At 40.7% G+C, this 12,479-nt stretch overlaps 1 protein-coding gene across 5 annotated transcripts in view; it reads right to left on the bottom strand.

Moving 5' to 3' along the window:
• Window positions 1-217: 217 nt before the first annotated feature.
• LOC309568641 (galactoside alpha-(1,2)-fucosyltransferase 2-like) overlaps window positions 218-12,479 on the bottom strand; it is a 348,880-nt gene continuing 336,618 nt past the window's right edge. For all 5 annotated transcript variants that reach the window (XM_082274366.1, XM_082274367.1, XM_082274370.1 and 2 more), the window contains one exon: window positions 218-2,344. In XM_082274366.1, coding sequence (XP_082130492.1) covers window positions 1,206-2,344 — 1,139 coding nt within the window. In that variant the 3' untranslated portion in view covers window positions 218-1,205. The remainder of the gene's footprint in view (window positions 2,345-12,479) is intronic.

A 12,479-nucleotide genomic window follows, 5' to 3' on the forward strand; every position in this document is an offset into this window, starting at 1 on the left:
AAAAAGGGACGGTGGCAACCATTTACTACTTTTGACGTGATCATTCGTTATTGGAGAACAAATGGATCACCATCCTAAGCACAATGTATATTATCATATGCTATAGTCTGTAATAATGTGCATAAATGGAAAGGCAGGGTGGTTCCTTCTATAATGTGTGCAAAGTGAGCGGCAAAGTGAGTGGGGAGTTGTCTTTGGTGGCACAACTCTAAAAGGCAGCAATGTTAAGTTCCTCCTCCCTTTGACAGTAGTCAGCAAGTCCACATACCCTTGACTTGATGGTTGGCAGTGGTTGTGGAGGTACAGCACAGTGAGAAAACCTGTTATTCCATTGTTCTCCAGTCAGCTACTGAACTACTTTACTTATAGGCAAGACTTGTTCCTTTGCTGAATTAGATTTACTAGTATAAATTTATAGTGCATTGAGGCTAAGGAACCAAAAAGTGTGCAAAATACAGAAACCTACCAGAACGAATTTAGGGAAACTGAAGATTGATTTGTTTTAGTGGGTTATTCTACCACTTTATTGAACAAGCCTTCAATTCTGAAGAAATTTCACTAGTAATAGTACAGAAGTACTGAGCATGTACTATTGCTTCCATTTAGTGCTCACCCTATCTGTCGAACTTTATGAATGCATTCACCATAGGTTTCAAAGTGCCAAGTACTGCACCATTTGCATTAAATGTAATCATTGAAATTGATTGAAGTGAACTACAATCAAAATACAATTTAATGTATACAAAATTTCTACTGTATCTGTATGAGGAAGCTCGTATAGATGTAACAATGCTTGCCACCTACTTATAAAAGCAGTGATTGTCAGCTTTAGAGTAAATTGGAATTGCCTTGGAATGTTCAAGACAGAAGGCTAGAATACCCCTGCAGAATCCACAAAATAAATAGTACAAGTACAAAATATTCACATCTAAAAAGAATCAGCAGGATTTAAATATCTACTAAAAGCCAACTTCATGTACTAGGAGGAAAACAAGAGCCACTGTTAAAATGTTATCCTTAGCTACTGATCCCATTTGACTTTCTGAAGGAACACAAAGAATCATCAATTCTGCTCCAGTTTTTGCAAATATATCCAAATGTCTTTTCCCTCTGAGAGACAGTAATGGCAATATGGCAGTCTGTATTTGTTTCAATGTTTTAGAGTGTGTGAGGCACAGGCAGCTTTGGCTATTCCAGCATTTGTATCAGTGTTTAAGAGGTGATAAATCTGCAGCTATCCCTATCCATTCAGGGAGGAATGCTGCATCATAATGGAAAAGTTTTAAGAACTCCGACTCTGGTAATGTAAAGTTTGTGAGGTAAATTGTTTCTCCTCCTACTAAATAACTTGCCCAGAAACCAAAGGTCCCAATTGTCATGATTGTATGGTTACAACTAACCAGAAGTGCAAAATCCTTTCCAGGAGTTGATTCATTACCGTCGCCAGAGAAGAAGACGTCTCCTCTGGAATTGTCAATGTTTTCTTTACACCAATCCATACCATTGCTGGTCACCACAAAAACAGGTTCTTTATATTTGTTACGGAAATAACTCATGGCTTTATCCAGATAACCTTTGTCTGCAATCACACCCTTCCAAACATTTGGCATGACATTCACATAGTCACCTCTTCGGACATGAACTCCAATGTAGGTCACATTTTTTCTGGAGCCTTTTATGGTCTCTAGGACATGGTTGGCTTCATTTTTAAGATAGTCATGTACTGTAAATTCCCTTCGGATTTCATCCTGAAGGTGGTGAAAAAATGTCCATGAGCAAGGGTACCCTGTAAATTTGATAAAACTACTTTCAATGTGATTATATTCTTCAGACATCCAGTCATGTATCCAGTATTCTTGAAATGGAACACGAACAGCAACATTATTATGCAACACTGGCAGAGTGATCTTAAATATAGGGGCTAAATAGTTATGCATATCTGTAAGGATGAAGGCTTGGCGTTTGTTTGCTCTGGCCAAGGCATATAAGGTGGCATACTCTCCCATATGGTTACCTAACCTGCCATCAGGTTTAACTGTCCATATTCCAGTATTTCTACACTTTTTAACAATTTCATCAGTACTCGTATCTTCATGATCATGGTTTGACTCCACGGGCTTGTTGTCCTTCTGTGGACAGATGATAGATATAGGCAGATTAGCAGAAAAGTTTAAAAACTGTAAATGAAGTTGCAGTCTGTACAGGATAGAGAACACTACAGTTGAAACAAAGATACATCCTAAGAGGAGAATTTTCTTTTTCTTGTTGGGTAACTCCATCTTCATTTGGTTTCGGTCCTGTACCTTGGACGGTATGAAAGGCTCATCCATAAAAAATCTAATGCCTGTTAAAAAAAATGAAGCAAAGGGTAAATATATCATGTTGGATGCAACTGAAAACACAAAATCAATCTTGAGAAATCTAGCATAGAAGAATGTCTCATTTATGAAATGTACCCCCAAATCATGACTATTTCTTAGTCCTATATGATTCCCATCAAATTTCTAAAAGTTAACAGATTTTAGTTTACTACAATTTGTGAATGGTTACTGTGTGTTAAGTCACTAGTACATTGTTCTTTGTTTCACTGAACAAGTGTAACAATATCAAATATTGATAGAAATGATTAAGACAAACAAATAGGATTAAATAAAGTGGATGGTGAAAGGAACTAGTGAGCTATGCCAACACATAATTGCTCAGTCTCATGTTTGCATTCAACTTTAACAACCCACAGCCCTGCACCAGATTACCTACGACTAGACAGCGGGGCCATAGAGTTTTTACACAAATACCAATTGGGTTGGATCAGAAATTTTTAAGTAGCACATGGTCGATGTAAAAATCAATTAGGCACTAAAGTATAACTATAGGCAAAACTTTCTCCATTTTGGATAGAGTAAGGAAAGGTTATAACTCCTGGCAGTTTATTTTTTGCCATCTGTGTTCCAAATGGGGAGATTTCCAATGAGGAGTTGCTCTAGAGCTTAGTAAACAAAGGGGAGCTCTGCTGACTTCCATCATCCAATCATGTGAAAGCAAAAAATGCAGTTTTCTTTATTTTCCTTGCACGCGATTGGGTATTCTTTGCAAAGTGAAGCTCTTCTCATTTACTCAGCTCTGCAGAAACTGCACTTGCTGCAAGCCTTTAGTAAATCCAACGCATTAAGTCAGCTATATGAAATTATTACATGAAATATCTGCCCATGCCTCTCCTCCTCTCTGCTAAAATTCTAGTATAGAGCAGTCGGTATAATTGTTCTGTCCACCAAACTTCTATTCTGATTACTTGTGTTCATGTTTCTTAAAATAGCATGTTGGGTTTTCTTGATTCACACAAGTTAGGTATGTACAGAGTGCAGGCGCCACCTACTGTTCTTTTTTGGTATAGCTTCAGTTGTTCTGCTGTATTACATATTGTAATCTCAGAATGTGTTAAATAAAGTTGTTCGGAACCAGAGCATTCTGGGGAGATTTCTACAGGAAGTGAATCAGCTACCATTTTGAGAAGATACAGCAGGGCAGCAAGGCATGTTTTCTCTATCTCTCACCATCACCCCCGTGAGAGCTTAAAAAGTGAGTTCTTGTTACCTCACCGTGCATTTTAGAGCATTGTTTCTTTATTGTATGCAATTTTGTACTGATTGATGTATGTTTTTATCAATTTGTAGTTTCACCTGGCTTGTTCTAATAAATTTGAGATCAAAGAAATATGGTATCTGAAGTTTATGGAGCAGAAAGGTTTAGATCTCTGTCCTACAGACAGAACAATAATACAGTTGGTTCTCAAGCAGAACTGTAAGGTGAGGCCAGAACAAGCAAAGCTTTGCCTACAACTTGATAAATGTGAAATGGGATTATAAGACAACAAAAAAGTGCAGTGTGAATGAGCACTGAAGTGCCTGTAATATTTGGCCACAGGAGGGGCAGATGTCTCTCTGAAAATAATGTGCAGGGAGTCACCTGCCCATCACTTTACAAACTAGGACCTGTCACTGTTGCACAAATTGCCTATAGAATTGAAGCACAGCACAAGCATTTTTTACTGCCTCTTTAGTGAGAAAAGAGAAGGACTGACCAGATCACACAAGTTAAAATCCCTACTGGTAAAATCAGATCACACAAGTTAAAATCCCTACTGGTAAAATCAATTACTTTCTCTCACTATAGGGAGCCAGACTCCCATACTGCAAAAGAAAATCTGATGGAGTGATGCAGTCTTAAGTGACATTTCAAATGTCATTCAAATTGACATTTCACTTTTGCCTTACAACAGCAGACCTCCTGTAACTTTTTGGGCCTTTGTAGCACTTCTATTGACAGTTTTGTTTCTTTCTGTGGTGATTACAAAGTTGAGTCTGCTATGTTTCCCTGCTGATATGCCCATATCTCTCCCCGGATCCTGGGTCCCCCTGGAACCTTTGGGTGGAATGTTGCTAGAGTTGTAATTACAGGGTGACCTTGCTGATAAAGGCTCATTTAAAGTAGGTACCTCTGTGCTGTACAATGTAATCAACTTCAGTTTAAAGTGTTACTAAACCCAGGACCCTGCATTCACTATATCTGGTCCCCCACTGCACACAGAACATGGAAATGCAATTATTTTAGTAAATATAAACGGCTAAATACCTTCTCTCATTAGCAGTATATAGCAGTCTTGTGACTTCCATTAGCGTCTGGTTAAAGCTTGTAGGAGTAGTTTTCATTCTCCTCTGACTGTCCTATGAGGCTGCAGGACCCCTGACCCTCTGTCTGGACAGTGTTGATTGGCCCTGTGCTAATCACATCTACTCTCCCAAGGAAAAAAAATAAATCTCTCTAGCACTACACATCAAACTGAGCATGTGCAGCTTGTCCCCTAGCCTCTGTTCTATCAGGAGAGGGATTGAGGACAGTGAAAGGAGGGGAGGATCAGAGAAGACAGGATCAAACAGCTTTTTTACACAATGTGCAGGATTTACCCCTTAGGTCCCACAGTGAGTAGAACAATCAGGCTTTACGGCATATACAGACTGATTTTACTGTTGTTTAGTAACACTTTAAAGGTACACTCAAGTCCAATGGTTCTCAACTCCGGTCATTGGGAACAACTAACAGGCCAGGTTTGCAAGATAACTGAAATACATCCCAGGTGATATAATTTGCTGCTCAGTGATTGCAGTATTCTAGCCTGCATCTCACCAAGGTAATAGTTAAAATCTGGACTGTTAGTGGGTCCTGAGGACTGGAGTTGAGAACCACTGCTCTAGTCGAACATGAATATCGGTTATGGTCCTCACATAGTACACATGATGCGAAAATTGCACAAAAACTACCGATTTGAAACAAACGTGAGCCGATCACAGTTCATCCGGTATTATCCGATGGGACAAGCATGGAATTTTTTTCTCAAACGATTTTCGTTTAATCAGTACAGTTGTGGTTTGATCGAAAATACAATACAAATACCCTACAAAACATTATATCATGTCTGAATTTTATTCTGTCGACTATGAGAATTTTCCTCACTTTAGTAAACTCGTGTGTACAGGCCATTATTTAAAAACTGACTAGCATCCCTGAAAGGGATGTAATTTGAACGTTCTAGTGATAATACTAGCTTCTATATAATGATACTGTGATGAATAGTGGGATAGAGTATAGCATACAGGACAATATTCAAGGTAGAGCATACAGCATAGCACTCAGAGCGGAGTATGTAATGTACTGTACAGCATACAGAGGCAGTCTGGAGTATGTCAGGTCTAGCACAGTGTCACAAACCGCACATTGTATAGATCATAGGTATGAAGAATGTTACATAGAGCAAAGCTAAAATGTGAACACTTCTGCAGGTTTATTAAAAAGGACGTTTTATATCCAGGGTTGCCAAACTCCCGCGGCATTTTTTACTGACAAAACATGGGAAATTTACTGGCGGAGCACATTTTTTACTGACGACCTGAAAAATGACAGAACTCCTATTAAATTTAAGATAATCAATATAAAAAAACCGGAATAAACACAATATGCAAACACTGACAATACACATAACAAGTAATTTGCCTGGTTTAGATTTACAAAAGTCAACACAGCATGACAAATTATCAGTCCTTGATATTTATGGATAGTTGTAAAAGTCACTGCTTTTTACACACTGTCAGTAAATTTACTGACAGTTGGCAACCCTGTTAATATCTCCAGCACAAACCACACTAAACTAGGTCATGTGAGAGGGGATCTTCCTGGAATTATTAGTCTTTAAAATAACTCCAGGGACACCCAGTCTACGTAGTTAGTAATAAATATTTATTCTTCCAGTTATCTTCTGCACCCAACTGCCTAATTAGCTAAAGCTAGACATAGACAAGAGATGACGGTCACCTGATCCTGACAGTTTCGGCCAGATCAAATATCAACCTCATGTCTATAGAATAGGAATCTACCCACCAGCTGACTTCTGCTTTGATAGAAACTGACAAAGCATAAATAATCTGACTATGAATACTCGTATATGGATTTTCTGACTTTAGCACAGATTCAGGAATTCTTAGGTAGCAGTTCAATATTTGAATTGACCTAGGGCGTGGATGTGCTTTAGAGATCTGAGAAAGGGGTCAAGTTAAAGCTATGTTTGGTATTAAATGAGCATTCGTAGTTTGTTTAAAAAGCAAGAGAAGGGCGCACCGACCTAGAGCAATATCGTAAAACATTTACTGAAAAATCATTAAAAACCACGTCATACATTATACTCACAAGAGTATGCTAAGTATAAGCATAGAACCAAAGGATTCCTTCGGCTACCCAGAGACCGCAGGACCAGAATACTTAATTGCGACAAGAAGACTTGAAGTCGTCCATATAGATAGGGCTAACGCGTTTCGAGGGAGAACCCTCTTCCTCAGAGCCATCATGATGGCTAATTACTTGTTATGTGTATTGTCAGTGTTTCCATATTGTGTTTTAGGATATTGCACTAGGTCAGTGCGCCCGTCTCTTGTTTTTTATGCTTTTAGTTCATGTGGATACCCATCATCCTGAGAGGGCAGCAATACTTTAGATGCCAACAATTTAGCCATCGTTATTTTGGTTTTAACGCAACATTTGAGTGCAGGAGACATCTACTTGTCCGATTTGTAGTTTGTTTGTGGGCAGGGATTACTCTGGGGACCTGGAATGGGGGAGCGCTCATGCCCTTGCAGGCTACCAGAGGTATACGCCTAAACATTGGGTATGGCGATAAGACGGCCCTCTCTGTTATGACTGTGATAAGCCATGCCCACACCCCCTTTCCCAAGCATTAAACTAATAAGGCACTTGTCAATGGCAACAAAACCTTGCTTTACTTTACAGAAACTTCTTCCATTTCAGGTCACAACATATTACATAGCTTACTGCATGGTTTACAGTCTTTTACAGAATGTATCAATTAACATGGATGAGACAAACCACCCAAAAGGGGAAGTTCCACTTGTCTATGCCCCCCCCCTCCAAGTTCCACTTGTCTGCCCCCACCCAAGGTTACGGCACTTTATTTTTTTGAGGAAGGAGCGGGTACCTGGCTTGGACAGGTACCTGCTCCCACCTCCGGTGATCCTGCCATAATCTGAGCAGGAGTCCTCCTCCCCTTCCCTTCCCTTGCAGGCTTTTGGGATACATGACAGGTCCCAGAAATCTAGGCCACCATTTACAAAGCACAGCTTGGCTCGTGCATGCGCATTGTAAAGCTGCAAGCATTCACAGCGGGCTTCCCAAAGTAAACATGCCGGCGCCTAGACCCAAAGACAGATAGATCTGGCTTGGGTGAGGGGACTAAATGCTGCTGTCTACTGTGCCCCCTGTGCTCATTCCTCCAGAGTTGTGTCTTGCTATAACAGGAGGTGTGTTGCTGGCCAGATCACCAGGTGAAAACAGAGGGGAAAAAAGCCAAAAGATAAGAACAATGATACAGCCACCACATCTAATGGTTGTAAGCTGCACTATATTACATTTTTGGTTTTGGGATGAATACCGCTTTAAGATTATCCCTATTAGTAAAAAATTGCTTAGATCATAGTGCTGTGTGTTTGCATTAAACAACAGGAGCGTTTGTTAATCATAGTTGGTCAATATTAGGCTACGAAGCATTAATTAGTCAGAATTTCCATATAGGTGCTGTCATACAAGACTTGTTTGTGCAGGTACAGGATCCAGAGCCGTCATGCAGGATTCTGGCTTCGCTCAATAGCGAGTACCTATAGAAAGCATGTGTACATTATATGTCCTGGGTCAGTGAGTCACTATTGTACATAGGAAAATAGAGAACGATGAACCACTTTCACAACTCCCTTAACCACTTGCCGACCAGCCGCCGCTTCACTTTTTCCACATTTTGTTATTTTACAGCGTTATTCCAAAATGGATTAAATTCATTATTTTTCATAAAATTCTACAAACAGTACACCATAATGACATGAAAAAATTTTGTTTGAAATCTTTGCAAATTTATTAAAAATAAAATCCCATGTACATAAGTATTCACAGTCTTTGCCATGACACTCAAAGTTGAGCTCAGTTGCATCCAGTTTCCACTGATCATCCTTGAGATGTTTCTACAACTTGATTGGAGTATACCTGTGGTAAATTCAGTTGATTGGACATGATTTGGAAAGGCACACACGTCTATATAAGGTCCCACAGTTAACAGTGCATGTCAGCACAAACCAAGCCATGAAGTCCAAAGAATTGTCTGTAGACCTCTGAGACATGATTGTATCGATGCACAGATCTAGGGGAAGGATGCAGAAAAATGCAGTATTGAAGATTCCAATGAGCACAGTGGCCTCCATCATCCGTAAATGGAAGAAGTTTGGAACCACCAGGACTCTTCATAGAGTGGGCCGCCCAGCCAAACCAAGTGATTGGGGGAGAAGGTCCAATGGTCACTCTGACAGAGCTCCAGCGTTTCTCTGTGGACGGGGCAGAAACATCCAGAAGAACAGCCATCTCTTCAGCACTCCACCAATCAGGCCTGTATGGCAGAGTTGCCAGACGGAAGTCACTCCTTAGTGAAAGGCACATGGCACCCCGTCTGGAGTTTGCTAAAAGGCACCTGAAGGACTCTCAGACCATGAGAAATAAAATTCTCTGGTCTGATGAAACAAAGATTGAACTCTTTGGCCTGAATGGCAAGCGTCATGTCTGGAGGAAATCAGGCACCACTCACCTGGCCAATACCATCCCTACAGTGAAATATTTGGTGGCAGAATCATGCTGTGGGGATTTTTTTCAGCGGCAGGAACTGGGAGACTAGTCAGGATCGAGGGAAAGATGAATGCAGAGACATCCTTGATGAAAACCTGCTCCCGAGCGCTCTGGACCTAAGACTGGGGTGAGGGTTCATCTCCCAACAGGACATCGACCCTAAGTATACAGCCAAGATAACAAAGGAGTGGCTACGGCACAACTCTGTGAATGTCTTGGGTGGCCCAACCAGAGCCCAGACTTGAACCCGATTGAACATCTCTGGAGAGATCGGAAAATGGCTGTGCACTGATGCTTCCTATCCAACCTGATGGAGCTTCAGAGGTCATGCAAAGAAGAATGGGAGAAACTGCCAATAAATAGGTGTGCCAAGCTTGTAGCATCATACTCAAAAAGACTTGAGGCTGTAATTGACAAAGGTGCTTTAGCAAAGTATTGAGCAAAGGCTGTGAATACTTATGTACGTGTGATTTTTTATTAATTAATTTATTCCATTTTGGAATAAGGCTGTAACATAACAAAATGTGAAAAAAGTGAATACTTTCCAGATGCACTCCATATAGATATACATATACACTGCTCAAAAAAATTAAAGGAACACTTTTTATTTAGTAGCCTGCTGGAGGTAATTTTGAAGGGCTCTGGCAGTGCTCATCCTGTTCCTTCTTGCACAAAGGAGCAAATGCCGGTCCTGCTGATGGGTGAGGACCTTCTAAGGCCCTGTCCAGCTCTCCTAGAGTAACTGCCTGCCTCCTGGAATCTCCTCCATGCTCTTGAGACTGTGCTGGGAGACACAGCAAACCTTCTGGCAATAGCACGTATTGGTGTGCCATCCTGGAGGAATTGGACTGCCTGTGCAACCTTTATAGGGTCCAGGTATAGTTACCAGTAGTGACACTGACCCTAGCCAAATGCTATGGAAAAACAGTCAGAAAAGATGAAAAGGGAAAAAATGTCAGTGGCCTCCACCTGTAGAACCATTTCTGTTTTGGAGGTTGTCTGTGTTGCCCATCTAGTGCACCTGTTAATTTCATAAACACCAAAGCAGTTAAAACGGATTAACAACACCCTCTGCTACTTAACTGACCAGATCAATATCCCAGGGGTTTTATTGACTTGATGCTATACTCTGCTCAAAAAAAAATTAGGAGAACACTTTTTATTCAGTGTACAGTATCACAAAGGTAAGTACACCCTCACATTTTTGTAAATATTTTATTAAATCTTTTCACGTGACAACACTGAAGAAATGACACTTTGCTACAATGTAAAGTAGTGAGTGTACAGCTTGTATAACAATGTAAATTTGCTGTCCCCTCAAAATAAATCAACACAGCCATTAATGTCTAAACCGCTGGCAACAAAAGTGAGTACACCCCTAAGTGAACATGTCCAAATTCGGCCCAATTAGCCATTTTCCTCCCCAGTGTCATGTGACTCGTTAAGAGTTAGAAGGTCTCAGGCGTGAATGGGGAGCAGGTGTGTTAAAGTTGGTGTCGCTCTCACTCTCTCGTACTGGAAATCTGAGGATCTGAAAAAAAGAATTGGTGCTCTGCATAAAGATGGCCTAGGCCAGTGATGGCGAACCTTGGCACTCCAGCTGTTTTGGAACTACATTTCCCATGATGCTCATGCACTCTGCAGTGTAGTGGAGCATCATGGGAAATGTAGTTTCAAAACATCTGGGGTGCCAAGGTTCACTATCACTGGCCTAGGCCATAGGAAGGTTGCCAAGACCCTGAAACTGAGCTGCAGAACGGTGGAAAAGACCATACAGTGGTTTACCAGGACAGGTTTCACTCAGAACAGGGCTCGTCATGGTCGACCTAAGATGTTGAGTGCACGTGCTCAGCGTCAAATGCAGAGGTTGTCTTTGGAAAATAGATGTACGAGTGCTGCCAGCATTGCTGCAGAGGTTGAAGGGGTGAGGGGTCAGCCTGTCAGTGCTCAGACCATACGCCGCACACTGCATCAAATTGGTCTGCATGGCTGTCATCCCAGACGAAAGCCTCTTCTAAAGATGATGCACAAGAAAGCCTGCAAACAGTTTGCCGAAGACAACAGACTAAGGACATGGATTACTGGAACCATGTCCTGTGGTCTGATGAGACCAAGATAAACTTATTTGGTTTATATGGTGTCAAGCGCGTGTGGCAGAAATCAGGTGAGGAGTACAAAGACAAGTGTGTCTTGCCTACAGTCAAGCATGGTGGTGGGAGTGTCATGGTCTGGAGCTGCATGAGTGCTGCCAGCACTGGGGAGCTACAGTTCATTGAGGGAACCATGAATGCCAACATGTACTGTGACATACTGAAACAGAGCATGATCCCCTCCCTTCTGGGACTGGGCCACAGGGCAGTATTCCAACATGATAACGACCCCAAACACACTTTCAAGATGACCAATGCCTTGCTAAAAAATCTGAGGGTAAAGGTAATGGACTGGCCAATCATGTCTCCAGACCTAAACCCTATTGAGCATATGTGGGGCATCCTCAAACAGAAGGTAAAAGAACGCAATGACTAACATACACCAGCTCCGTGATGTCGTCATGGAGGAGTGGAAGAGGACTCCAGTGGCAACCTGTGAAGCTCTGGTGAACTCCATGCCCAAGAGGGTTAAGGCAGTGCTGGAAAATAATTGTGGCCACATAAAATATTGACACTTTTGGCCCAATTCGGACATTTCCACTTAGAGGTGTACTCACTTTTGTTGCCAGCGGTTTAGACATTAAAGAGGAAGTAAACTCTTCCTGTTTCATTTCATTTTTTTCCCTGCAAAGTAAATGCATAATGTGCTAGTATGCATCGCATACTAGCACATTATGTGACACTTACCTGCAAGCTTATAGGGGGAAAGTTTCCGCGCTATTGGAGGAAATTAAGTAAATAAATGACTGCAGCCTACCTCAAAAATATAGATAACTATATTTGGTAAATGTGAGGAAAGGGGAGGTAATATGGCGCTGTCAAGCTAATAAATAGGAAAAAATAAATAAATATGTCTTAAAGTGCACTGGTGATAGGTGAATAAAAATCAAAATATATAAAACTTCATATGGTGAATCCTTAAAAAGTGTAAATAAGTTTGAAGAATTTGGTAAAAAAATGTGTATCTATATAATGATAAATAGATAGGAAAATTAAGATATAAGTGATAAAAAATCAATGTGTAATCTTAAAAATATATGTATGACTATATAAAAGAATTATAAAGTGGTGTTATAAATATCCTCCATATATACTTAAAGTGCTAAT

The sequence above is a fragment of the Pelophylax lessonae genome (genome assembly GCF_965119305.1).
Source record: "Pelophylax lessonae genome assembly, chromosome: 12".
NCBI classification, from domain to species: Eukaryota; Metazoa; Chordata; class Amphibia; order Anura; family Ranidae; genus Pelophylax; species Pelophylax lessonae.